General features: G+C 70.0%; 4 protein-coding genes across 10 annotated transcripts; 3 read left to right on the top strand and 1 right to left on the bottom strand.

Moving 5' to 3' along the window:
- The first annotated feature begins 378 nt into the window (after nt 1-378).
- Nucleotides 379-5,454, top strand: PIP4K2C (phosphatidylinositol-5-phosphate 4-kinase type 2 gamma). 4 transcript variants are annotated; one of them, XM_062597288.1, is made up of 11 exons: nt 379-533; nt 1,898-1,957; nt 2,269-2,366; nt 2,508-2,604; nt 2,688-2,828; nt 2,914-3,060; nt 3,321-3,359; nt 3,706-3,819; nt 3,993-4,242; nt 4,329-4,432; nt 4,556-5,454. In XM_062597288.1, the coding sequence occupies exons 1-11, from the start codon at nt 399-401 to the stop codon at nt 4,634-4,636; spliced, it is 1,266 nt and encodes a 421-aa protein (XP_062453272.1). In that variant the 5' UTR covers nt 379-398; the 3' UTR covers nt 4,637-5,454. The 4 variants fall into 4 exon arrangements, with proteins under 4 accessions (XP_062453272.1, XP_062453273.1, XP_062453274.1 ...); XM_062597291.1 differs by having other exon boundaries at nt 389-454; XM_062597289.1 differs by lacking the exon at nt 1,898-1,957.
- Nucleotides 5,455-6,031: 577 nt separating this feature from the next.
- Nucleotides 6,032-10,101, top strand: DTX3 (deltex E3 ubiquitin ligase 3). 2 transcript variants are annotated; one of them, XR_009960973.1, is made up of 5 exons: nt 6,032-6,104; nt 7,336-7,410; nt 7,813-8,473; nt 9,054-9,271; nt 9,551-9,629. XR_009960973.1 is itself a non-coding variant. In XM_062597308.1 (5 exons), the coding sequence occupies exons 2-5, from the start codon at nt 7,398-7,400 to the stop codon at nt 9,624-9,626; spliced, it is 996 nt and encodes a 331-aa protein (XP_062453292.1). In that variant the 5' UTR covers nt 6,032-6,104; nt 7,336-7,397; the 3' UTR covers nt 9,627-10,101. The 2 variants fall into 2 exon arrangements, 1 of the variants encoding a protein (XP_062453292.1); XM_062597308.1 differs by having other exon boundaries at nt 7,813-8,501; nt 9,551-10,101.
- A 1,424-nt stretch (nt 10,102-11,525) lies between these two features.
- Nucleotides 11,526-16,480, bottom strand: B4GALNT1 (beta-1,4-N-acetyl-galactosaminyltransferase 1). 2 transcript variants are annotated; one of them, XM_062597237.1, is made up of 10 exons: nt 16,275-16,480; nt 15,422-15,595; nt 14,969-15,075; nt 14,824-14,861; nt 14,031-14,215; nt 13,600-13,734; nt 13,330-13,561; nt 12,989-13,129; nt 11,919-12,156; nt 11,526-11,740 (listed from the first exon to the last, which is right to left on the bottom strand). In XM_062597237.1, the coding sequence occupies exons 1-10, from the start codon at nt 16,478-16,480 to the stop codon at nt 11,526-11,528; spliced, it is 1,671 nt and encodes a 556-aa protein (XP_062453221.1). The 2 variants fall into 2 exon arrangements, with proteins under 2 accessions (XP_062453221.1, XP_062453222.1); XM_062597238.1 differs by having other exon boundaries at nt 13,330-13,517; nt 13,604-13,708; nt 14,035-14,215; nt 16,275-16,319.
- Nucleotides 16,481-19,419: 2,939 nt separating this feature from the next.
- OS9 (OS9 endoplasmic reticulum lectin) lies at nt 19,420-26,019 on the top strand. 2 transcript variants are annotated; one of them, XM_062597188.1, is made up of 15 exons: nt 19,420-19,593; nt 21,390-21,566; nt 21,879-21,942; nt 22,079-22,155; nt 22,334-22,432; nt 22,555-22,756; nt 22,843-22,950; nt 23,235-23,335; nt 23,494-23,536; nt 23,669-23,757; nt 24,119-24,370; nt 24,456-24,651; nt 24,881-25,048; nt 25,123-25,235; nt 25,366-26,019. In XM_062597188.1, exons 1-15 carry the CDS (start codon nt 19,426-19,428, stop codon nt 25,492-25,494), a joined length of 1,986 nt encoding a protein of 661 aa, XP_062453172.1. In that variant the 5' UTR covers nt 19,420-19,425; the 3' UTR covers nt 25,495-26,019. The 2 variants fall into 2 exon arrangements, with proteins under 2 accessions (XP_062453172.1, XP_062453171.1); XM_062597187.1 differs by having other exon boundaries at nt 22,843-22,971.
- Nucleotides 26,020-26,179: the final 160 nt, after the last annotated feature.

Here is a 26,179-nt window from a genome sequence, read left to right as displayed (position 1 = left end):
GAACCTGGCGAGCAGGGGAGGTTCCTCAGTGGGGGGCACATGCCCTATAGCCCTGCTGTGGGTTCCCGCAGACCCCCGGGGCAGGGCCGGGGATCCATACAGCCCCCGTGGCGGGGCAGAGCAGGGGCCACAGACACCCCATAGCCCCTATAGGGGCTTATACCCAGCAGGGCCCAAGGGGAGCCGGGGGGCTGCCCCCGGGCGGGCTCGGAGCCGCCGTGACCCCACGGGCGCCCCCTAAGGCCCTACAGTGCCGGGGCGGGGCGGGGGGCTATAGGGCACCTATAGCAGGAGGGGCGCAGCGCGCCTGCGCGGGGCGGGGCGTGACGCACCCGGTGACGCGCCGCCGCTTCCGGCGCCGCAGCGGTGCGGGCGGAAGGCGGGCGGAAGCGGCGGCCATGGCGGCGGCGGGGCCGGCGGCGCCGCGCACCAAGACGAAGAAGAAGCAGAAGCGGTTCGTGCCGCAGCGGGTGAAGGTGCCGCGGGCCGCCGACCCGCTGCTGGCCGTGCTGGCCTGGGGCGTGAACCACCAGGTGAGGGCGGCACCGGCCGCCCCCGCCCCGCTGCCCGGGGCCCTGCCCGCCATCTCCGGGCGCTTCGCCCCCTCCCCCGGCCCGGCCCGGCCCGGCTCGGCCCGGCCCGGCCCCGGGCCCCTCTCCCCAGGGGCGTCCTGCAGCATCGCCCCGCGCGCCACCCGTGGGGCCCCCGTCCCCCCTAGAGGCCCCAGACCCCCTCCCGTGGGGCCCCCGTCCCTCCTGGAGACCCCAGACCCCCACCCGTGGGGCCCCCGTCCCTCCTAGAGACCCCAGACCCCCACCCGTGGGGCTCCCATCCATCATAGAGAGCCCAGACCCCCTCCTGTGGGATCCCTGTCCCTCCTGGAGACCCCAGACCCCCACCCGTGGGACTCCCATCCATCATAGAGAGCCTGGACCCCTCTCCTGTCCACCCCTGTCCCTCCTGGAGACCCCAGACCCCCACCCGTGGGACTCCCATGAGCCTGGACTGCCTCCCGTGGGCCCCCCATCCCTTCTAGAGACCCCAGACCCCCACCCGTGGGACTCCCATCCATCATAGAGAGCCTGGACCCCTCTCCTGTCCACCCCTGTCCCTCCTGGAGACCCCAGACCCCCACCCGTGGGACTCCCATCCATCATGAAGAGCCTGGACTGCCTCCTGTGGGCCCCCCATCCCTTCTAGAGACCCCAGACCCCCACCCGTGGGACTCCCATCCATCATAGAGAGCCTGGACCCCTCTCCTGTCCACCCTTGTCCCTCCTGGAGACCCCAGACCCCCACCCGTGGGACTCCCATCCATCATGAAGAGCCTGGACTGCCTCCGTGGGCCCCCCATCCCTTCTAGAGACCCCAGACCCCCACCCGTGGGACTCCCATCCATCATAAAGAGCCTGACCCCCTCCCGTGGGACCCCTGTCCCTCCTGGAGACCCCAGACCCCCACCCGTGGGACTCCCATCCATCTTAGAGAGCCTGGACCCCCTTGCGTGGGACCCCTGTCCCTCCTAGAGACCCCAGACCCTCACCCGTGGGACTCCCATCCATCTTAGAGAGCCTGGACACCCCTTGCGTGGGACCCCTGTCCCTCCTAGAGACCCCAGACTCCCACCCATGGGACGCCCATCCATCATGAAGAGCCTGGTCCCCCTTGCGTGGGACCCCTGTCCCCCATAGGGAGTCCAGGACCCCTCCCGTATCCGCATCCCCTGTAGGGACCCCGTGCCCCCACCCATGGATTCCTCCATCTGCCATGGGGACCTCAGACCCCCTTTCCTTCCCCTTGGCATCTGTGGTCTAGCCCCACCCAGGTGAGGGGGTGCACGAAAGCCCTTCTGCACTGTGCCCCCTCCCCGCAGCACTGATGGCTCCCCCCCCCCCAGTTTGTCCCAGTAGCACCCCTTGGACTGCGGCGCGGTGCCCCCCGGACTGCCCTGGAGGAGGTGGAGTGGCCCCTGGGCCTGCTCGCATGGCGTGTGCCACCCCACAACGCTTGCAGCCCCCCGGTAACGGTGTTAACCCTCGCCCGCCTGCGGCTACCGCTCGTTAATCCGCTCGTTAACCTGAGCGCCTGCCCGAGCTGCCCCCCAGCTGCGACGTCCGCGTGGTGGGCCGCTGGCGCCTGCTCACTGGGAGAACTGGGGCCTTCCTGGGGGCCCCTCGGCGGGCCGCAGAAGGCGGCGGTGCCACGGCACGCCTCGGACGCGCGGCTGGCAGCGCGGGGGCCGGCGTCACCCGCCCCGCTGCCCCGCAGATCAGCGAGCTCAGCCAGGTCCCGCTGCCCGTCATGCTCCTGCCCGACGACTTTAAGGCCAGCTCCAAAATCAAAGTCAACAACCACCTCTTCAACCGGTGAGGGCTGGCTCTGCTCGCGGGGCGCCCCGGGCAGGGCCGAGAGCCCGCCGGAGGCTCGGGACACCCTCCGGAAAGGGGAACGAAGCCCCCGGCTGCCCGGGGGGGCTTGTGCCCTCAAGCTGGCGCCTCTGTCCCCAGGGAGAACCTGCCCAGTCATTTCAAGTTCAAGGAGTACTGCCCCCAGGTCTTCCGCAACCTGCGCGAGCGCTTCGGCATCGATGACCAGGACTACCAGGTGGGCCCGCGGCGCTCGTGGCAGCTGGGGGCCGTGCCGGTGTTGCCCCGGCCCTGCCTGATGCCTGCGCCCGTCCTGCCCAGGTCTCGCTGACGCGGAGCCCGCCCCACTCCGAGGGCAGCGACCGGCGGTTCCTGCTGTCCTACGACCGCACGCTGGTGGTGAAGGAGCTGTCGAGCGAGGACGTGGCCGACGTCCACAGCCTCCTGTCCCACTACCACCAGGTACGGGGCCATGGCAGCCGGGGGGGGTGGCCAGGGGCCCTTGGGGCCCGCTGAGGGCCCTGACGGGACCCGCGTCTCCCCACAGTACATCGTGAAGTGCCACGGGACCACGCTGCTGCCCCAGTTCCTGGGCATGTACCGGGTGAGCGTGGACAGCGAGGAGACCTACCTGCTCGTCATGAGGAACATGTTCAGCCACCGGCTCTCCGTGCACAGGAAGTACGACCTCAAGGTAATGGGGCGCCCACCCCATCGCCCCAGCCTTGCTGCCCCACCACGAGCCCCCCCCCCAAAGCTGCTAGAGAGGCTTGGAGCTGAGGCAGACTCCCAAATTGGCTCATACTCTTGGGTCATCTGTGTGTCCTGCTTCCCTGTACTCTTCACCTCTGAGTGGATTTAGCTGGCTCTGGCTCCGATGCTCCCTCCTCCGTCCCCTCTGCCGGGAGAGCTGATTCCCCCCCCCGGCCTAACGCTGCCTCTGCTTTCCCCCAGGGCTCCCTCGTGTCCCGAGAAGCCAGCGACAAGGAAAAGGTACCAGGGCACCGCAACGTGGGCAGGATGGTGCTGAGAGCCCCCACCCTGGGAAAGGGAATTGGGGTGATCCTGAGCTTGTTACTGGCCTGTCCCTGGCCTCTGCTTAGCGATGGGGCTGTGGCTTTTGAGGGAGAACTGATCCCTGCCGTGCTGTGGCATCCCGAGAGACTGCGGAGGCAAGGTGCCACCACACGTGTCCCCAGGGAGTCCCCATTATCTGCGAGCCCCCAGGGTCCTCCATAGGGGTGAGGAAGACCCTGCCGGCTGCTTGGCGTGGGGAGGGGCCTCCCGGCAGCCGTAACAGGACTGTGGAGGCCCGTCCCATACATCCCTCTCGCCGCAGGGCAAAGACTTGCCCACGCTCAAGGACATGGACTTCCTGAACAAGAATGAGAAGGTCTACGTGGGTGAGGAGGACAAGAAGGACTTCATGGAGAAGCTCAAGAGAGATGTGGAGGTGGGTGGGGGGCACCGAGCAAAGCCATGGTGCCCATACGTGGGCTGGGTGTTTGGGGATGGGGTGGCTCCTCCTGACAGCGCAGTCTCCCTGGGATTGGTACCTTCCTCCCGAAGACTGGCTGCTGGCGCGAGCTTTCCGTGTCCCCTCCTTTGACCTGCCCATGTCATCAGTTCCTGGTGCAGCTGAAGATCATGGACTACAGCCTGCTGCTGGGCATTCACGACGTGGCACGGGCAGAGCAGGAGGAGGAAGAGGAGGTGGAGGAGGAGGAAGGCGGGGGCGACGAGGCGGGGGCCGCCGTCGTGGGCTCCTACGGCACCTCCCCGGAGGGCATCGGCAGCTACCTCAACTCCCACCGGCCGCTGGGCCCCGGCGAGTTCGACCCCTATGTGGACGTCTACGCCATCCGCAGCGCCGAGGGTGAGCGGGGTGCTGGGTGCCTGGGGGGGTGGGGGGGCGAAGGCCGGTGCGTGGGGCTGACCCCCCACCACCTCACCGCCCCCCAGGCGGCCCCCGCAAGGAGGTGTACTGCATGGGCCTCATCGACATCCTCACGCAGTACGACGCCCGCAAGAAGGCCGCCCACGCCGCCAAGACCGTCAAGCACGGGGTGAGCCCGGGGCGGGGGGAGGCCCGGGGTGTGTATTTCTCTATGGGGGGGGGGGTCAGGTGGGGGTTGCCCCCCCCTCCTTCCCCCCCCCAAGGCGGGCTCTCACCCCATGCTCTCCCGCAGGCGGGTGCCGAGATCTCCACGGTGCACCCGGAGCAGTACGCCAAGCGCTTCCTCGACTTCATCACCAACATCTTCGCCTAGTGGGGGGGCCTCCCCCTCCCCTCCACCCCTCGCCCGCTCTGGGGCCGAGACACCCCCTCGGCCCCCCCACTCCCTTCGCTCCGGCTGTCCCAGGCACGGTGCCCCCCTCTCCCCCGACGTGAGCGGGGCTGCCCCCCCCCTTGGTGCCCGGTGGGGTTGTGCTACTCAAGTGCCTTATTTTCCCTTGGTGGGGGGGAGCGGGGGTCCAGCCCTGCTGTATGCAATAAGCTGGGGGGCTGCCACCTGCCCCCCCCCCAGCCAGCATGGGGTCCTGGGCACCTCCTGCCCTGGCTGCAATGCTCTTGTTCCCCCTCCCCATGCTCTGGGGTGGGGGGCAATTAAACACTACTTGCCCTGGGCTTGTGGGGTGCCCCCTCCTGGGGGGGGTAGGAGGTTCCCCCTTGTTCCCCCCCCCCAAAGGGGGCTGTTCCCGGGGGATCCCTGCGTTTTGCTGACAGTCCTGGGGTGTCTCCCAGTGCAAGTAGGGCCATGGGGGGGGGGAAGTAGCCCCCCCCTTTTCTCTGTTATGGGTCTGGTTGGGAGGGGGGTTACAGCCAGCCTGTGCCCCCCCTCCAGCGCAGGTGGGGCTGGGGGTGCGTGGCCCTCTCCCTGACCCTACTGCAAGTGGGACCACGGTGTGTGGTGGCCCCAGACCCCCTGTTTCTCCCCCCCCCCCTTTCCGTTATCAGCAGGGTCTGGGGGGGGGAGGATGACCCCCCCAGACCCTGTTCTCCCCCCTTCCACTGGGGGGGGGGGTGTCATGGAGGAGGCCACCCTCCCCCGCTGTATCCTGAGAAATAAATTATTGAACAGGTCAAGGCTCTGCCCCATCACTGGGACCCCCCTGTGCCCCCTTTCTGCCCCCCCCCCCGACTCTGTCCCATTACCAGGACCCCCCTGGGCCCCCCACCCCCCATTTCCCCCCCATGCCCCGTTCCCCGGGCTGTGCCCTGTTTATGGGACCCTCTTCTCCGGCACATCTGCCCCATTACTGGACCCCCCCCCCTGCAGATCAGCCCCATGGCAGGGACCCCCCCCCCCCCCCCGGTGCCCGGTTACCGGGACCCTTCGTGTGTCCCCCCCATGATGCATCGTTGCCATGGCGACCACCACCTCGCCCAGCTCCCGCAGGGGGCGGGGCCTGCTCCGTCCCGGTGAGTCCCGCCCCCCGCCCGCCCGCCCCGGTGCGGCCGCCGGTGCCAGGCAGCGCCTCTCCCCCCTCCGCGCAGCGCCGCGCCGTTGCCATGGGTCCCGCCCCCGTTGCCATGGCGGCGGCGCCCCGCCCCACGCGGCCACGTGACGCGCGGCGGCTCCGCGAAGAGCCGCCCCCCCCTCCCTCCCTTCCCCGGTCCTCCCCGCCCCCCCCCCCCCGCCCGCTCCCCCCCCCCCCCCCGCGCCGCCGCCGCCAGCCGCCGCCGCACCGCTCCGGGCCGCGCCGCCCCCGCCATGCTCCGGCCCCCCGGCTATGGTGGGTCCGCGGGGGGGGGCGGGCTGGGGTGGGGCGGGCTGTCCCCCTTCTTCCCCACGGGTAGCGGGCAGAGCCGGGCCCAGCATCCTCCCCCCCCCCCCCGGTAACGGGCAGAGCCGGGACCAGCCCCCCCCCCTTCTTCCCACCCCCCCTCCCGCGTCGTCGTTGTCCCCCGGTCTGGCCGGTTCCCCCCCCCCGCCCACCCGGGGCTTGGGTAGGCCTGGGCTCCCCCCCCCCCCCAACCTCCGGGCCCCGTCTTACCCCCCTCGGCCCCATCCTGCCTCCCCCCCCCCGTTTAGTTCCCCTTCGTCCCCTTCCTGCTCCCCCCTCCGATGCCCCATCCTGCCCCCACCCCAGCCCCATCTTGCCCCCCTCATTCCCATCTTGCAGCCCCCAGGCCCCATTTTGCTCCCTCCATCCTGTCCCTCCTCATCCTCATCTTCCCCCCCTCCTTACCCAGGTCCCCCCTGAGCCCCCCTTGTCCAAGCCCCCCCCCGGCCTATCCTACTCCCCCTGTTTCTTTTCCTGCCCCCCTCATCCCTGTCCTGCCCCCCAGGCCCATCCTGCCTCATTCGGCCCAGTCTCACCCCCCTTGGCCCCATCCTGCCCCCCCCAGGAATGCCCCTGTCCCCCACCCCGGTCCCTCCCTCGGTGGTCCCTGTCCCCTGCATGCTGCCTCCCCAGGCAGTGCTGGGGGGTGACCCCCATAACCGGGTGGGGGGGGGGGCTGCAGCCCCTCTACAGACCCCCCCCAGCAGGGGGAAATAGGGGCAGAAGAACAACCCCTTCCCCCCCCCCCCCGCCGATCGTGGGGCTTCAAGGGGTTTGGGCTGCCCCCGCCTTGAGCAATGGGGTCTGCAGCGGGGGGCACCAAGGGGGCTGTGCTCGCCCCCCCGCCCCGCTGTTCGCGGGGGTGGCGCGGGGCCGGGCCCGGCGCTTCGGGCTGTTTGTTATTGTAGGGTCTCCTGGGGACACCGCGGGGGCGGGGGGGGGGGATTACACCGCCTCTGTTATTGTAGGGCCTCCTGGAGGGGGGGGGGCGTGTGGGGCTGGGAGTGGGGAGCACAGAGCAGGGTCCCCCCGAGCCTTCTCGGGGGCTGTGGGGGGCTCAATGGGGCAGCGAGCCCTGCTGGGGGCGGGGGCTGCCTGGTGGGGGGGGGGGCTTAGGAACAGGGTCTTGGGGGTGGGGGGTGACAGTGTGACCCACATCCGTGCGTGTCCCCCCCCCCAGCCCGTGGCTGGTGGCTCCGCTGATCACGGCTCTGCTGGCGTTTCCGGCCCGCGCTGTCCCCCATGGGCTCACCAGGTGGGTGCTGCCCCGCGCACCGGGACCCCCTCCCTGGGCACCGGGACCCCCCTCCTCGGGCACGGCAAGGGCTCCTGGGTGCTCCCCCCGGGGAAGGGGGTGCCCCCAGACCCCAACGCTCCCCGCTGTGGGACAAGGGGCTGTGACACCCCCCCACCACCACCACCTTGGCTGGAGGAGAGGGTGGGTCAGTCCTTGAGAGGCCTTGGTGGCACCTGGGACACGTCCCATCCCACCCACCCTGGGACCCGGGGAGGGCTCGGGGGGGGGGGGAGGGCACCCCGGCCTGGGGGGAGGCCTGCGGAGGGACGCCGTCAGGAAGGAGCAGGCCGGGGACGTCGGGAGGGGGCTGCGACCCCCCCGGGGCGAACTCTGACCACCGCGGGCCTGGGCCCCGCGCAGTGTCGTTTGTCCTGTCCAGGATGGCGGCGTGCGGGGGGGCCACTAAGAACAAGCTGACGGTGTCCAAGCGCGTGTGGGATTTCCTGACCAAGGAGAGCCCGGCCAAGCTGGCCCGGCTCAAGGAGGAGACCAAGGTGAGCATCCTGGTGGACGGCGAGACCTCGGACATCTACGTGCTGCAGCTCTGCACGCCCGCCCCGGGCACCGCCAACGGCCTCTACCTGGCCCGCAAGGCCCTCAAGGCCCTGCTCAAGGAGACGGAGAAGGAGCTGAAGAAGGCCCAGCGCCACGGGGAGGTGGTGGGCTGCGTGGCCCTGCTGGACAAGAGCGGGCCCGGGCTGGGGGCCCGGGGCCCGGCGGGCGGCGGGGGGCGCGCCGGTGGGGCGCCGGCGCCCGGGTGCTCGCGGGACGAGGAGCCCGACCGGCAGTGCCCCATCTGCCTGGGCGAGATCCAGAACATGAAGACGCTGGAGAAGTGCCGGCACTCGTTCTGCGAGGATTGCATCACGCGGGCGCTCCAGGTGAAGACCGCCTGCCCCATGTGCGGGCGCTTCTACGGGCAGCTGGTGGGCAACCAGCCCCAGAACGGGCGCATGCTGGTCACCAAGGACTCCAGCCTCCTGCTCCCCGGCTACGAGAAGTTCGGCACCATCATCATCCAGTACGTCTTCCCACCCGGCGTCCAAGGGGTAAGACAGCGCGTGCCCCCCGCGCCGGCTGGGCACCAGGCATCCCGGGCTGGTGAGGTGTCCCCGAACCGGCCCTGTGCCCCCAGTAACGGGGCTCCCCCCTCCCTGCTGATGGGGTGTCCCCCTGGTGCTGGGGCGGCCCTGGTGCTGCTGAGCATCTCCAGACCTTGCTGGGCACCTCCGCCTGGCTCTGCACCGCTGCCACCTGGGCACCCTGCTCTGGTTGCGTGCCCTCAGACCAGCTGAGAGCCTGGCACCCAGCTACCCCAACCCGTCTGGGTGCCCCCAATCCAGCTCAGTGTCCCCAGCACCCTTCCGCGGCCCCCAACTTTGGTGGGTGCCCCTGACGCGGCTCTGTGCTCCTGGCACCGTGGGGTTAAGCCCAGCACCCCTGGGCACCCCAATCTCCGCAGGTGTCCCCCGGCCCATCGGGGCTCCCCCAGGGCATCCCACCCTCCTGGCCCCGTGTCCCACCACCACCACCACCCCGTAACGCCTCCCGTTCCCTCTTTGCCCCCCGCGCCTGACGCCCCGCGCCGGCCCCCCTTGCAGGTGGAGCACCCCAACCCGGGCGTGCGGTACCCGGGCACCACGCGGGTGGCCTACCTGCCCGACTGCCCCGAGGGCAACAAGGTGCTGGGGCTCTTCCGCAAAGCCTTCGACCAGCGCCTCACCTTCACCGTGGGCACCTCCATGACCACCGGCCGCGCCAACGTCATCACGTGGAACGACATCCACCACAAGACCAACTGCACCGGCGGGCCCCAGCTGTACGGCACGCGGGCCTCGGCGGGGGGGGGGGGGAGCCGGGGGGCGGGGGGGGGGGGGGAAAGGGGCATCGCCCTCGGCGCAGCCGTGGGGCGCAGCGGGGAGCGCCCCGGGGACGGGGTTAGGGGCGCGGGGTGCAGGGCGGTGGGGCTTCTCCCCCGGCGGGATGCTGTCGTAGCGGGGTTGGGGTGCCCCGGGGAGGGGGCACCCAGCTCTGGGGGGGGGGGTGGAGGAGGTGGGGGGGGGCGCATGCGGCTGACCTGAGCCCCCTGTGCCCGCAGGTTCGGGTACCCCGACCCCACATACCTCGCCCGGGTGCAGGAGGAGCTGCGCGCCAAGGGCATCACCGAGGACTGAGCGCCGGGGTGCCCCCCCGCCCCCCGCCGGGGCAGCGGGGCCCCCCCAGCCCTGGCCCCCCCCCTCCCCGGGCACCGGAGCCTCCAGGCAAGCGGCTCGGGCACCGCCAGGGACGCGAGGAGCGGGCCGGGACCCCGCACGGGGGTGTGCAAGGAGTGGGGGGGGGGGCACGGTGCCACGCAGCCACCCCGGCACGGACGGACGGACAGTGCCACCCTGTACATACCCCCCCCCCCCCGCCCGCTGCCTCCTGCAGCCCCCCATGGACAGACGGGCAGGCTGGGGTGGGGGTGGGGGTCTCACACCCCTTCCCCCCCCTCAACCCGTGTGCCCTGAGCCGGGGAAGGGGTTGGTGCCCGTGGGGGGGCTCATGGGCAGGGGGTTAATTTATTTTATTATTTTTATTTTTATCCCCCCCCCCCGTGTGTCCGCCCTCCTTCCCGGCTCTGTAACTTTGATCCAATAAAAAATATGCAAGACGACGAAGCGAGCGCGGCTCTGGGGGGCCGGGCCCCCCCCCGGCAGCCTGGGTTCCTTGGGGCACAGGGGCCACCCTGGGGGGCACGGGGGGGGGGGCACGGGGCCGGGGCTGGCTGTGCCCAGTGTGGCTTGGGGGGGGGGGCAGGCTAGGCCCCCCAGGCTGGCCCCTCCCACACTGCACCCTGCGAGGCCCCCCGGGGTGGGGTGGGGGGGGACCCTGTGGGACTGGGGGCCATGTGGGGCAGGGACACTGTGGGGCTTGAGGGGCACAGGGGAGGGGGGACAGTGTGGGGCCGGGCGCTCTGCAGGAGGTGGGGGGCTCTGGGTGCCCCTCCCTCACCCCCTGCCCCCCCCCCCGAGCCTGCGGACACCTGCCCTGGCCACCCCACGGGGGACCCCCACCCCACGGGGACCCCCACCCCACGGGGGACCGCCTCATTCCCTGCTCCACAGACACCCCCCCAGCCTCCAAGACCCCCCTGCCCCACAGGGACTGCCCACCCCCTGGACCCCCCCCCCCCACGGGGCAGGACACCCCCAGCCCATGAGGACCCTCCCCCCCCCAATCGCATGGGGCTGTTGGGGCGCTGAAAGCTGCCCCGGGGGGGGCAGAGCGGGGCAATTGCGGGGCTGAACCGGCCCGGGGGGGGCGGGGGGGGTTATAGGGCAGCCCCCGGTGGGGGCGGGGGGCGGGCATTACATCATCGCAGGGCTTGGCCTCCGATTGGCTCCTAGCCAGTGATGTCACCCACCCTCGGCAGCGGGGCTGACACCAGAGAGGGGCGGGGCTACTGCCGTTGTGGGCGGGGCTCTGCTAAAGAGGCGGGGCTCGGCCGAGGGGGCGTGGCCTAGGCAGCGCAGGGGCGGGGCTTGGCCTGGGGGCGGGGCTCCCTGCCCTCCGCCTCTTTTTCTCCCTTTTTTCATAAAGAAAAGCGCCGGGGGGGGGCCGGTTGGTTCTCTTTTTTTTTTTTTGGTCTCGTTAAAATCTCACCGTCGGATAGAAAAGGGCCGGGCGGGGGGGGGGCCCGTGGCAGCGCCCCCCCCCCCCCGCGGCCCTGGCGTGGCTGGGGGTCCCCGGGGAGGGGGACAGAGACTTGGCACAAAAAAATCCTCATCGCAGTGCGGGGGGGGGGGCTGTACAATAGAAAACAGAGTCTTTGCGGGGGGGGGGGCAAGGTCTCGGACGCCTGGCTCCCCCGGGGGGGGGGTCCTTACAGCCCCCCCCCGCCCCCCACTCCCAGGGGCCGTGGGACCATCCCGCTGCCGTGGTCCCCCCCCCCCACCCCCCACCCCGGCCTGGTACAAAAGAGCTAAAAACGCCGTGAGCGGGGGGCGGCCGCGGCGCCGGCCCCGGGGCGGTTGCAGTCCTGTGCCGGGGAGGCCGGCGGCGGCTGGCAGTGGCCCGCGGTGGCCCGCGGGCTAGTTGCCCGTCATGCACTTGAAGCGGTTCTTGAAGTAGAAGAGGCCGTGCTTGAGGCTGAGGCTGTCGTCGCGCGCCGCGGGGTAGCGGTACTTGGCGTACTGCTTCTCGCTCTCCGTCTTGCGCCAGGGCAGCTTCAGCTTGGACGCGTGGTCCACCACGACGTCCTCGCACGAGCCCACGTGCAGCACGCCCAGCCCGTCGATGAAGAACTCTGCGGGGCGCCCCGGCGTCAGCGCGCCCCGGCCTCCGGGCTCCCGACCCGCCTCGGCGTCCAGCCCGAGCGGCCGGGTGCTCCCCGGGGCCGCCCAGGCGGCCGGCGTTGCGCCCGCTCGGGGGATGCCCCCCTCCCCGCTCCCGCCGGGGGCCCAGGCGTCCGGGCGGCAGCTCACCGAGGTGGGCGATGCGGCGGAGCCGGGGGTCGAAGCCCACCTGGCGCACCTTGTCGGTGCGGGCCAGGAAGAAGTTGACGACGCCGTCGGTGACCACGCAGCCCGGGAAGCCGGCGAGGCGGTGGTGGAAGCCGGGCCGCGTGCGCAGGCAGTCGCCGCCGGCGCCGCCCGCCCGCACGCTCAGCCGATGCCGGTACGTCGTCGTGTAGCCCGTGATCTCCCGCACCGCGCCACCCACCTGCGGCAGGGCCGTCACGCCGGGAACCGGCACCCCGCGGCATGGGGATGCACCGGGAACCGGCACCCCGTGGCATGGGGATGCACCGGGAACTGGCACCCCGTGGCATGGGGATGCACCGGGAACTGGCACCCCGCGGCATGGGGATGCACCGGGAACTGGCACCCCGCGGCATGGGGATGCACCGGGAACCAGCACCCCGCGGCATGGGGATGCATCGGGAACTGGCACCCCGTGGCATGGGGATGCACCGGGAACTGGCACCCCGCGGCATGGGGATGCACTGGGAACCGGCACCCCATGGCATGGGGATGCACTGGGAACCGGCACCCCGCGGCATGGGGATGCACCGGGAACTGGCACCCCTGGTACGGGGATGCACCAGGAACCGGCACCCCGCTGCACGAGGATGCACCGGGAACCGGCACCCCGCGGCACGGGAATGCACCAAGAACTGGCACCTCCTGGGCACGGGGATGCAATGGGAACCAGCACCCTCAGGCATGGGGATGCACTGGGAATGCGCACCCAGCACCCCATAGCACTGGGATAAACTGGGAACCAGCATTGGGATGCACCAGGAACCAACACCTCCTGGGCATGGGGATGCACTGGGCACCAGCATCGCCCAGCGTGGGGATGCACCAGGACGCACCGGGCACCGGGATGCGCCAAGCACCAGGACCCCACCAGGGACCCACCAGGAGCTGCCACCCCCTGGCACTGAGCCACCCACCTGCAGCACTGCTGTCACAGCGGGGGGACAGGGCCTGCAGCCCCCCGCCAGCCCCACGCCGCCCCCAGCCCCACGCTGCCACCAGCCCCGGCTCACCAAGTCAAGGCTGGTCCGCTCCAGCACGTCCACCAGCTTCTCCAGCCGCGTGCGGGGGGTGAAGATGAAGTCGTCGTCCACCCACAGCACGTACTTGGTGGTCACCTGTGAGATGGCCAGGTTCCTCCCCGCGAACCAGCCCTGTGGCAGCACTGGGGGTCAGCACTCCACGGCCTGGTCACGGCCACCCCACAGCCGAGCTACAGCCCCACTGCGACCCTCCCTGGGGTCCTGCTGCCCCCAAGGGACACCCTGGGGTCCTGCAAGAGCCCCATCCAAGCTCCCTGGGGTCCCACCACCCCTCGGCGTCCTTCCAGCCCGTTCCACGGTCCCCAGCCCACCTTGCCGAAGGGCATGAGGTAGTGCTCGAGGTGGGGGCCCTGCAGCGGCTCGGGGCTCTGGCTGTCGTCGGCCACCACGATGGTGACGGAGGGGTAGAAGCGGCGCACGCTGGCGATGAGCCCCTGCAGCTTGTCGTAGCGCAGGAAGGTCTTGGTGGCGATGGTGACCAGGGCGCTGATGTTGTACTCTGCGGCAGGTGGGTGACCGTCACCCCCCGGTGCCGGGCTGGTGCTCGGGGTGGGGCTGGGGGCCCCAGGGATGCCCAGTGCTCACCTGCGTCCCCGTCACCCGGGGGGCCGGGGCTGTAGAGCCGGGGCGTGGGTGGGTGCCGGATGCGGATGGTGAAGGAGGCCTCATGCCCATCGGTGGAGAACTGCACTGGAGAGCCGACGGGGTGGTAGGTGCTGGGGTGTCCTCAGAACCACAACCGTAGTGTCCCCAGCACCAGCACCCAGCCACGTCCCACCCATATTGTCCCCAGGGACAGCACCTGTCCATGTCCCACCCATAGCATCCCCAGCACCCATCTGCATCCCATCTGCGGTGCCCCCAGAACTGGCACCCAGACACGTCCCACCTGTGCTGTCCCCAGGGGCAGCACTGCTCCACGTCCCGCCCCGATCTCCCTCCAAGCCCTGAGCCCCTGCACATCTCCCCCCACGGCCCAGCTCCCACACATGTCCCAGCCCCTCGGCAGCACCCACCTATGTCGGCCGTGTTGGGGTGGAAGAGGGTGTTCGTGTAGGTGACGAACTGCAGCTGGCGGTTGAGGTGGTCGAGGCGGGCGGCCGTGAGCGAGAGCCGGGGCTCGCCCTCGCCCTGCAGCGCCACGCCGTCCACCACGGCCGCCACGTCCAGCGTGCCCATCGTGGCCGTCAGGTTCACCTGCAGGGCCGCCAGCGGGTTACGGCCGCCCCAAGGGCGTCCCCGCGACGCCACCCTCCTCCCTGGAGCCGCAGCCAGGACGTGGCCCCTGTGGGCCCCACTGTGCCCCTCGGGATTCACGTCCCAACGCAAGACCACACGGGGACCGTGCAGGTCAGTCCCGTGCTCACGCCATGTCCACACGGGACCAAGCCAGGACCACGCACAGCGATGCCGGGGCCTCGCAGGACCCCACCAGGACCATGCACCACCGTGCAGGACAGTGCAGTGCTCACATTGTGCCAGCAGACAATGACTCTGGGACCACGGATGTCCCTCCTAGGACCACGCACAATCACCCTGACACCACGCATGACCACACCAGGACCATGTACGTTCACACCGAGACCATGCATGACCATACCAGGACCATACACCTTACCAGGACCAAGCACGTCCACACTGGGACCATGCACAACCGTGCCAGGACCACACATGCCCACACCAGGACCATGTATAGCCATGCTGGAACCATGCACCATGCGAGGACCATGCACATCCCTGCTAGGACCACGCACGACCACACCAGGACCACGCACAGCCGTGCTGGGACCATGCTGTGCCCTCACCTGGTAGGATTTCCTGCCCGCTGCCTGCAAGCTGAGCCCTGCGGAGCCGGAGAAGCGGAGAGGATGAGCAGGGCCGGAGGCAGCCCCGAGGCCGGGGCGGCGCGTCCCCGCAGCCCTGCCCCACGCCCACGTCCCCTGTCCTCACCTGGCACCAGGACGCTCTGCAGCGGCCTCACCTCCACGCCCTGGGCCGGGTACTCGAGCGGGGAGTTGGCGCGGACCACGAGGAGCCGGTCGGCCGGGGACTGCACCCTGCGCGGGGGGTGAGACCTGGGGCCCCGGGTGTCCCTGCCCCGCGTCGTGCCCCAGGCACTGCCCCACACGCTGCCCGTGCCACGCCCACGCGCTGCCCCTCATCCCGCCCCACGTGCTGGCCACGTTGCACCCTCAATGAGGGCCACGTCCTGCCCCACGCAGTGCCCTCTTCTTGCCCCACATGGAGCCCACGCCATGTCCCGCACAGTGCCATCACTCCGCCCCATACCGGGCCCATACGGTGCCCCAGGAGAGGGCCATATCCTGCCCCATGCTGCACCCGGGTGACGCCCACATCCTGCCCCGTGTCGTGCCCCACACCGTGCCCACGGCCGCCGCGCACCGGAGCTGCTGCCGCTGGTACTCCTGCTCGCGCTGGCGCTGGATGAGGGGCAGCTCGTCGGGGTCGAAGGCGCCGGCGAAGTCGACGCTGTGAACCTGCCCGAAGAGCTGCTTCGGGAAGGGCAGCGTCATGCCCGGCTCGGCCTCGCAGGAGCAGGCGTTCCTGGGCAGCCGCCTGCCGAGCCGCCGCCGTCACCGCCGGCCACGGCCACCCCCTGCCCCGGAGCCCCCCCACCCCCTGTGCCCTGCTGCTTCTGCCCCATGGGTGCCCCCCATCCCCACCTTGGGGTGCTCCCGGCCCCATGCACATCCACTATGTGCAGCTCCCAGCCCTACGGGTGCCCCGCAAGCGTCCCATGTCCCCCCCACACTGGGGTGCCCCCAACCCTAGAGGTGCCCTACATCCCCACCCTGGGGTGTCCCCCAGCCCCATCATGTGCAGCCCCCAGCCCCATAGGTGCCCTGTATCCCCACTACATACAGCTGCCTGCCCCATGGGTGCCCCACATCCCCACCCTGGGGTGCAACCAGCCCCATGGGTGCCCCACATCCCCACCCTGGTGCCCTGCATCCCCACCCTGGGGTGCTTCTAGCTCCATAGGATGCCCACATCCCCAAGCACATCCACCATGTGCAGCCCCCTGCCCCACGAGTGCCCCACATCCCCACCCTGGGGTGCAACCAGCCCCATGGGTGCCCTACATCCCCACCCTGGTGCCCTGCATCCCCACCCTGGGGGTGCTTCTAGCCTCATAGGACACCCACACCCCCATGCACATCCACCATGTGCAGCCCCCCGCCCCACGGGTGCCCAGGGTGCCCCCCGCGGGGGTGCCAGGCGCGCGGGTCCTTACTCCATGACCTGCTCCTTGAGGCGGAAGGCGATGTGGGGGTACTGGCGGGCCGGCTGGCCGAGGCGCCCGTCCGGGAGGCGCGCGGGGGGCCGCGGCCGCAGGTCCACGCTGCTGTAGGGCTTGGGGGCCCACACGTGCAGGTAGAGCAGGGCCAGGGACGCTGCGGCCACCAGCAGCGCGCACAGCGACTTCTGCACCGGCCGCATCCTGTGGGCCACGGGCAGCTGGGGCCGGGCCGCCGTGGGGCCGCCGTGGGGCCGGGCTGCCCGCCAGGGCCCCAGAGCCCACCCAAGCCCCCACCCACAAAGCCAGGCTGGACGTGGCTGTGTCAGGCCACTGCAGCATTGTGGTGGTTCCCCCCCCCCCACACCGAGACCCCCAGCTCCCCCACAACCATGGGGCCACCCAGGCTGGGCACAGGCTGGCAAAGGAGGTGAGTTGGGGGGCACCCCCATTGCTACCACTTCCCCCAGTACCTCCCAGTGTCTCCAGTGCCCCCCAGGCCTCTTCATTCCCCCCAGACCTGCAGCCTCCCAGGACCCCCCAGCCCTCCCAGTCCTCCCCAGTGCCCCCCAGTTCCCCCAACGCCCCCAGTACCCTCATCCCCCCAACACCTCCCCAGTCCCTCAGCCCCCCCAGCCTCCCCCCAATGCCCCCGACCCTCACCTCGGGGCAGGCGAGGGTCCCAGCTCGGCTTGGGGGGTGCCGGGGTCTCACCCCACGCTCATGGCTCTGCCCACCACACTGCCACGGCCTGGACACAGAACGCGGTGTGAACGGGGGGCCCAGGCGTCCTGCTCTGCGTGGGGGGGGCGCAGACGGGGCCAGCCTTCCCCCCTCTCCCGGTGCGGTGAGCCCGACCGGGAAATGGCTGCAGCCCCCAGCCGGGGGAGGGGGGATGTCACTTTTGCCTAGGGAAGGGGCAGGATTTGGGGGTGGGGGGGTTCTGAGCTCGGGGGGATGTTTTGGGGGTGCTGGGGAGAATCCAGGGTGCAGCAGAGCCTTGGAGAGTGGGGGGGGGGGCAGGGGGATGCGGGGGGGGGGCATTCCGGGGGGCAGGGCGATCTGGGGACATTTTGGGGGTGCAAGGGGGATCTGCGAGGACCAGGGAAGATGAGAGGACAAGGAGAGACCTGGGGGATTAGGGCGATGCGGGGACCCTGGGGGGGGGGGGAAGGGGATCCGGGGGGCGGGGGCCAGCCAGGGCGGGAGAGGGATGAGGGGCCTGGCGGTGCTGGTGGGGTGGGGGGGGGACGGGGCTTTCGGGGGGCTTCAGGGGATGGGAGGAGGCCGGGGTCGGTGATGTGGGGGCCCAGAGGGGAGCCGAGGGGCGGCGGCAGGTGCCTCCCTGTCGCGACATGCCGCGATGGGCCCGGTCGGGGCCGGGGGAGGTGCTGAGGCGCTGGACAGCTCCGGCCCTACCTGGCTCCGCCGGCGGGTCCCGGCGCTCCGCGGCCGCGCACCGGCCCCGGCCCCGGCCCAGCAGCGCGGGGGGGGCGGGCGGGGAGGGCGCCCCCGGCGGCCCCAGCCGGCAACGGCAGCGCTGCAGCCCCGGCAGCGGCGGGGGGGCGGAGGGGGGGCCGGGGCCGGCCCCCGGCGGGGGGGGCAGGCCGGGACCGGGAGGGTCCTGGGGGACCGCGAGGGGAGATGAAGGGTGTCGGGGGCCGCGGGGGGGGGGGGGGGGGGACAAACAAAGGCAGCGGAGAACAAAGGGGGAGGACAAAGACGGCTGGGAAGGGGGGGGGGGCGGGCTGCACCCCCGGGCTGGGCACCATGTACCGGGGCAGATCCCAGCTGGCGATGTGGGGTTTTCCCCCAGATCGGGGTGAGGGGGCAATGGGGGAGCTGGGTGCATGGGACCCAGGAGTCCTGAGCCTGGATTTCACACCCCCCCCCCAGGGGAGACCCAAAGTGGGGCTGGGCCTGGGGAATCTGCACCACCTCGGGCCTGGGGTCTGCTCTGTGCCAGCCTCTTGCCCCCCACCCCCACCCCGGACAGGGAAACTGAGGCAGGGGAGGGGCTGAGGCCACCACAGCTCCCATTCGGGGCAAGGGATTTATTAGCTCCATTTCGCATCATGGGATTAACCCCCTCTGCCCTGCGACACCTCCCTGAGCCCGGCCACTAATGGCATTAGCAGCCCGATCCCCAATCATGGCTAATCCCGTGGCAATCCCGGGTCTCCAGCTGCTCTGGGCCCGGCGGGGGGGGGGGGGGGTGGAGCCAGGGCCCAGCGGTATGGGGGGGGGGGGTACGGTGGGCACCAAGCTCCAGCATGGGCAGGACAAGCCAGGCTTTGTGCCCACGCCAAGAGCCTGCCACAATGTCCCCATTGAGGCCATGGGCACAGGCAGCTGCTGGCACTGCAGCACCAGGCCTGAGCCTGCCTGGGGCCCGGCTGCCTCCAGCTGCCACCAGCGCGGGGGGAACGTAGGGGGCGGCACCTCAACAAGGGCTGGGCTGGGGGTCCATGGCAGTGGGGAAAAGGGGGGGGCAGAGAGGGTCACACACACGTGTGTGCACATGCTGGGCTCGTACGTGTGCCCCCCCCGCCCGCAGCGTGGCAGGGACAGCCCCCAGGCTGCTGGACGGGGGGAGCCTGGCCTTGCCTGGTGCGTGGCCATGGCCGTGGCTAGGCCACAGTGTGTGTGGGGGGGCGCTTGGTGGCCAGGCTGAGGCCACCCCACCCCACGACAGGTCATGTCCCCCCCCACACTGGGCTCTGCGGTCACGTGATGCGGCCGGCTCGTCTCTCCCCCCCAAGATGCTCCGGCGCGCCCTCGACCAATCAGAGCCCCGGGATCGCCTGTATCCTTCTGCACCAATAGGGAGCCAGGCGGCTCCCCTCCGCCCTCGTCCTTTAAGAGCCCGGCTTACGTCATCGGGGCCGGCCGGCCCTCTTCTCCCCGATTGGCTGCTGCCTGCGCTGACTCAGCCCCATCACTTCACCCCGAGGGGAGGTGCTTCCGTCCTCCCACCGCGGCCTCAGTCCTGGAGGCGTCATCGCTACGCAGCTACCAATAGGAGGCGCGCCAGGGCCTGACGGACGGGCAGGATGACCAACCGCCACGCGCGCCGCCGGGAGGCGGGGAGGGCGTGGAGTAGGCGGCGGGCGGAAGCGGCGGGCGGTGGGGAAGGGGGGGGGGGAAGATGGCGGCGCGGCGGGGCCCGGGCCCGGGCCCGGCGCTGCTGCTGGTGCTGGCAGTGCTGGGCCCGGGGCGGCCGCTGCGTGGGGCCCGCGCCGCCCTCAACCTGCAGGAGCTCAGCGAGCTCAAATACGGCATCGAGATCCTTGCCGAGCCCGTGCTGGCCGGGCAGGTGCGACCGCGGCGGGGGGCGCCGGGCCTGCCTGGGGGTCCGACCGGGGCCGGGCTGAGAGGGGACCCTGGGCCCATCTGGGGGCCGTACCGGCCCCGGGAGGGGGGGTACCGGGACCGGCGGGGGTCACCAGGCCTCTCTAGGGGTCGTACCGGGACCAGGGGGCTCCAAGGAGAAACAGGCCAGCACCCGGGGTGGCACTGGGGCTGTCCTGGGGGGGGGGGGGAGTCAGGCTGGGGGGCAGCGGGGTGAGGGGATATCCAGCTCGGGACTTGGTGGGAGGGGACTGGGAGCACTGGGGGAGAGCTGCCTGGGGAGGAGGCTCCAGGGCTGGACTGGGCGGAGCGGGGAGAGGGACCTGGCTGTGCTGGGCAGGCCCTGGCGGGAGCTGTGGCCAAGCTGGGAAGCAGACTGGGAACGTTAGGCAGGGGTACTGGGACTAGGGCAGGAACTGGTTGTGTGGGGCCAGCACCCCGGAGGAGTTAGGCTGGGGAGGGCACTGGACTGATTTGCTCAGCCGGGCTCCCTAGGCACCAGTGCTGGTGGCAGAGGGTGGCTCTGCCTCAGTTTCTTCAGCTGGGACCTGTGGCCGTGGGGCTGGGCCGTGGTGCAGAGCCACAGTGGTGCTAGGAGAGGGGGGCCGCAGCAGGGTTTCACTGCCCCTCTGTGCACCAGAGCCCCTGACCCAGCACCGAGGGTGGCTGGCAGATTCGGTACCTTGCTAGCTTCCTGGGTGCCGGTTCCCTCCGGGCTGGCTGGGCAGCTCCCGGGTGTCGGTGAAGCTCAGCCCCGATGTGGAACCACTCCCGTGGGTCGCCTGGGTGGCACAAGTGACAGTGACCATGTGGCAGGGGCCACACACATGGCAGGACAGGCCCTGTGGCTTCTACGCCTCATTCAAGGCAGCCTGGCCTGAACCTTCAGTGGTGCAAAGTCCTTTCCCTGCCCAAAGAGGCCAGGGCAGGGGCGAGATCAGCCCCCTGCAAGGGCCACTTGGTGCCCGGCCCCCGCTCAGCCCCTGGGTTTGGCTGTGCGGGGTGAGGGAGGCTGTAGGGAGCGCAGCACCCGCTGGTCCCCACCATCCGGCTCAGGGTGACTTTGAGCCGGGAGGCAGGAGCTATCGAACAGTCTCCAGGGTCAGGGTGCCCTGTCCTTGGCCCAGAGAGCCCAGGAGTGGGGGCAGCTGCGGTGCCCAGGCTAAAGCTGGTAACGCCCCGCTGGCTGGACGCGGAGGGGGGCAGTGGTGATGTGTCTGTCCTGTGTCCCCCGCCCCGCAGCCCCGTCCCAGTGCTTTGCCAGAGAGGCTGCGCTCATCCGCCATGTTTCGGGGGAGGGGGGGGGAACTGAGGCACGGGGAGGAGACAGGGCTGTGATTTGCCCCGAGTCCCCGGAGAGGTCGGACCCCCATCCCCTGCGGCGCAGCACGGCCTCCCCGTGCTAGTCCCGCACTACCTACCTTGCTGCTGGGCTGGGCTCTGGGGTTCCCAGCCTCTCCCTTTTGCCCCGATGAGCGATGGCAATGGTGCAGCAGGCTTGTCCTCCCCGCTCCAGCCCCGCTGGCCTGCGGAAGCAATCTCAGTGTGCCCGGAGCTCTTGCCTATGAGCCCTGATTGGTGGGGGAGGCATTTGAGCCAGGTGGCACTCCTAGGAGTAAGATGCGAGTAGGCTCGGTGTAAGCACCAGGAGGGGAGAAGGTGAGCTGGCCGCGTGTGACGTGGGGCTGCCCTGCGCGTTTAGAGGCAAACCTGGCGTGCCCAGAGCCTTTGCCCCACACCCCTGTCGATGTCTTTCCCCAGAGACAGGCGGAGGATGTGGTGACTGTGGCATCAAAGTTCAAGCAGCGATATGAGTGTCGCCTCCCCCCTGCTGCCGTGCGGCGCCAGCCTGATCCCGAGGAGGAAGCACAGCTCTACAATGGCTCTGGCATCACCGAGCTCCTGCGCCCCATGGGGGCTGCCCCCTGCCTCGTCAAGGTAGGGGGATGTGGGGCACCCGCCTGCGTGCCAGGGTGGGTGAGCGGGTGCAGGAGGTCTGCCTGTGGGTCGCAGGGATGGTGGAGGTGTGGGGGCCTGCCCGTGAGCTGGGGGGATGACGGCGTCCTACTGGGGGAGCAGGTTCCTGCCTGTGGAGCGAAGGGGAAGGGGTCACCCAGGAGCACAAGGGCCCTCTCTGAGGACCAGGAAGGGGGATTGAGTCACCCCAGGGTGGTGAGAGTCACCCAGGGCCAATGTCACCCCTTGGAGCCCATCCTGATCCCAGCCCCAGGTCCTGCCTGTCTCTTCCAGACCAAGGACTGGTGGACGTACGAGTTCTGCTACGGGAAGCACATCCAGCAGTACCATGTCGAAGGTACCCCTGCGCGTGGCCCGTCCCCACGGTGCCCGTGGACGGCGGGTGACCCTGAGCGCAGCCAGGGTTGGCGAGAGGGGCAGAGCACTGGGCTCACCCCCGTGCTGCCTGCATGACTCCATCTCTCTCGCTGCAGAATCTGAGATCAAAGGGGACGTCCTGTTTCTCGGCTACTACCAGTCGGCATTCGACTGGGACGATGAGACCGCTAAGGTTTGTGCTTCCCTCCGGGCTTCGCGTGCAGCCGCAGGGCTGATTCGAGGCCATCACGTCCCCTCTGTGCCCTCGTGGGAGGGACCTGTCGCCGCGGGGGCTGCACAACCCTTTACGAGATGCCAGAGAACCTCCCTGGGGAGCGAGGCCCCGCTGCCAGCCTGCTCTCTGCCCCCAGGCCTCCAAGCAGCACCGGCTGAAGCGATACCACAGCCAGAGCTACGTGAATGGCTCCCAGTGCGACCTCACCGGGCGAGCCAGGGAGGCCGAAGTCAGGGTGAGACGGGGGGAGCGTGGCCGCAGTGCCAGGCTGGGGCTGGAGGTGCCGCGGTGGCCCCCGTGGCCCAGGATGGGGGTTCGGGTGGTGGACGTGGCTGACGTCTCTCGCCCTGGGCGCAGTTCCTGTGCGAGGAGGGCGCTGGGGACTACATCGCAAGGGTGGACGAGCCCCAATCCTGTTCCTACGTCCTGACCGTCCACACCACCCGCATCTGCCACCACCCCTTCCTGCGCCCGCCAGCCAGTGCCAGCCCCCAGCCCATCCTGTGCCAGCCGGCCCTCAGCCCGGCCCAGTATGTGGAGTACGTCCGGGCCCAAGTCTGTGAGTATCAGGGACCCATGGGCACGTGGTTGGCCCCTGGCACGGAGCTCCAGGAGTGACGAGTCCCTTCTGTCTTGCTCTTCTAGCTGACACCAAGCGAAAGGTGGAGGAGATCTCAGAAGAGCTGAAGACACTGGACACGAGGCTGTGGAGCGAGAAGGACCCCGAAGACCCAGCACAGCCCCATGAAGGAGGTGCAGAGGCCCACGGCAATGGTACAGCCCGCATCCCCCAAACCTCAGTCCCCTCCTCACAGGGGGGTGACACAGGGGACACGCAGCCCTGCTGGGGGGCCCTGGCAGTGCCCACAGGCGCAGGGTCATGGCTCCTGCCCTGCCCTTTGGCCCAGGAGCTGCTGTGGGCACTTGCTGGCTCTGGCAGTAGGTTTGGGGCTGGGCTGGTGGCCTGCAGTTTGGCTGGGGGTGCCGGTGCCACGTCTGTGGTGCCAGCTTTGCCCATCTCCTCCGTCCTGTGCCAGCTGCTCCAGGGGATGAGCCAGACCCAGCCAAGGATGCCACCTTCTGGGAGAGGGTGCGCGAGGTGACCGGCAAAGACAGCAGCCAGCAGGACAGCGCCAAGGTGAGTCCCCGGTGTCCTCGGGGCCCTTGTCCTCCCACAGCATATGGCTCCTGTGGCCACATGCCAGGATGGGTTGGGGCCAGGCACACGTGACATTGGCTGCCTAGGGAGAGGAGTGTAGTGTGGACTCCCGCTCCACTACCCCATCCTTCCCCCAGGAGGAAGAGCCGGTCACGAAGGGAGCAGAGAGTCGTGCAGCTGGTGAGTGCCTGGCCGCATCCATGGGCCAGGGTGGCTGGACACCACCACTCCATCCCCTCCGTGGCAGGCGCTCTGTCTGGGATGCAGGCGTCAGTCAACTATATTCTTTCTGTTTTTGTGGCTATCTTTTAGATAACCGGAAGAAAATCCACTTCAAAGTGATCAGGAACCCTGGAGATCTGCTGCAGTTCATCGAGGAGCTGAAGGAGAACACCAAGAAGGTGGGCCATGGCTTGACTCCATGTCATAAGCTTGACTCCAGGCCCACCCATGGGTGATGAGACCCTGGAATGGGGGATGTTCCCGTGCTTCCATCCCCATTTGGCTGCGGCAGCTCCTTTTGTCCTGCTCTGTGACTCGATTTCCCTGTTGGCAATGCCACTTCAGTCATAAAGGATGTTCACATAGGTCAGGTGCCACAGTCATGGGCCCCTTCTCACTCCCTCGGGACAGGATTTTGCCCTCCAAATGGATTTAGGCGCCTACTGCCCCTGCCAGACTGTCCTGGGCTGAAGGCCTGTGGTAGCCCTGAGCCACAGTGTGGTGGTTCCTGCATGGCTGAGCCCTCTTCTGCATGTCCAGGCTAGGGAGAAAGCAGTCAAGGAGGAGGTGGCAGAAACCACGGAGCCCCCGGTCCCTGAGGAGCCTCCAGCCACAGCAGCAGATGGGGAGCGCCCAGAGGAGGAGGAGGATGAGGAGGAGGAGGAAGGGGACCTTCTGCGTGGATTTGAGAAGGAACTGGAAGCTGTGCTGCTGCCCCGGGACCAGATGGCCCAGCTGAAGGAGGAAGTGAAGACAGAAATGGAGAAGGAGTTTGACAACATCATCAACGAGGTGAGCTGCCGCGCAGGCCCCGCGGCGGTGCTGGCGGGACTGGACCCATCCTTGCCCCTGCTGAGCCTCTGCCCCTCGCCCGCAGGTGGAGGATGAGCTGGAGACGGAGGGGCTGAAGGGGGAGTTTGACCGTAATCAGGCATCCAAGTCCCTCGCCTCCACCCTCAACCGCCTCATGGACAAGCTGGATGGGGGCCGCCCCAGCAAGGCGGCAGAGAAAGAGGAAGAAGAAGGTCCCCGGAGCAAGGCCAGCCCCAGCTCCCCAGCCGAGCAAGCACCTGGTTTGTCCTCAGCTGCTCTTCTGTGGACGGCCCTTGTCCAGCCGTGTCCTGGAGGGGGCAAAGCTGCTACCCCGGGCCGGTCCCGTCTCTCCTGATTCCTTAGACCCATCCAAGGGGTGGTTTTAGGGTGCTGGGGGCAACCAGGCACCCCTGGCTGCAGCTCTTCCCAGCACCCCCAGCCTACACCCGGGAGGGTGGCCCTGAGGTGGCCCCTCTCTCCCCCTCGCAGATGCCAGCCCAGATGGGCGCGTCCGGGTGCAGGTGAGCAGGATCAGGCCAGGCAGCGCCCAGCACCGCGAGCCTCGCGTGCGGGAAATGGGCCGGGACAATCCCCAGCTGCACCACATCGAGAGCGAAGTCCGGGAGCTGCTGGCCAAGGAGGGCCTGAGGGCTGAAGGTACCGTCGTGGGGCGCTGGGGGCTGCCTCCCCGAGCCGCGGCAGGCTCCCACCGCGTATCCTCCCCCTTGCAGGGAAAATCGAGATCAAGATTGTGACGACGGGGGGGCCGGGTGACGAGGACGAGACGCACTGGCTCTCGGATGAAGACACCAAGAACCTCAAGGACATCTTCTTCAACATCCTGGTGAGAGCGAGGAAACTGAGGCACGGGGCCGGGGCGGGCAGCTGCGGCCGCTTCCGCCGGGGAGGCGGGTGGCCCTGTGCAGTGGGGGCTGGGGGGGGGGGGGCCCAGTGCCCACGGTGTCTCCCCCCAGATCCAGGGCACGGAGGAGGCACAGAAGGAGCGGCGGCGGCAGCAGGCGCTGGAGGACAACTACCGCTTCGTCTGGGGGCACCGCGACGAGCCCCAGCCCCCCGGGGACTCCGAGGACCCCGATTTCTGACCTCCCCCCTCCCCTGGACTTGTGCATTTGCCCTTCCCGGGGCTGAGCCCAGCCCTGGCGTGGGGGTGCCAGGGCCCTGGGAGAGGGCGTTAATGCCCAGGGCGCCCCAGGTACTGCGGGGCCCTGGGGGGCGGGCTGACCCCCCCCGGCCCCGCTCTGCCCTCTCCCTCCCTTTGAACCTGTGTGGGGGACTAGGAGTGCTTGGGGGGGAGGAGGGGGAGCGTCTCGCTGTGTCCCCTGTGGTGGGGGACAACCCTGTGCTGAGGCTGGGCACGGTTGTGATGTGGATGAGCCAGGGGTGGGGAAGGGGGAGCGTGGGGGGGAGGGAAGGGGGGGTGTTTCTATCATTGCCGCTGGAGCCCTTTGTGTCCCCCCCACCCGTCCCTGGGCGAGGGGTGGGGGGGGGAGGGCTCTTTCTCATAATGAGATGTAAAAAAAAGAGTCGTTAAGCGCCTGCTCCCCCCCCCCCCCCCCGGCCCTGTGCCCACAGCTGGATTTTTATCAATAAACCGAGGTCAGCCCAGGGCTGGTGTGTGTCTGTGTCCTGCGGGCCCCCCCCCCACGAGCCTGCCGTGCCCCCCCCCGGCCCCCTGCCCTCGCAGCTGCCCCCCTCCCGCCGAGGCCAGCATGGGTCACCCCACGGGGGGCTGGGTGGGCCGCAGTCCCCACTGTGGGCAGTAGGTGA

This window comes from Rhea pennata, chromosome 29 (assembly GCF_028389875.1).
Source record: "Rhea pennata isolate bPtePen1 chromosome 29, bPtePen1.pri, whole genome shotgun sequence".
NCBI classification, from domain to species: Eukaryota; Metazoa; Chordata; class Aves; order Rheiformes; family Rheidae; genus Rhea; species Rhea pennata.
The sequence above is the reverse complement of the archived record's forward strand: the minus strand, read 5'-3'. Positions and strand labels throughout refer to the sequence as shown.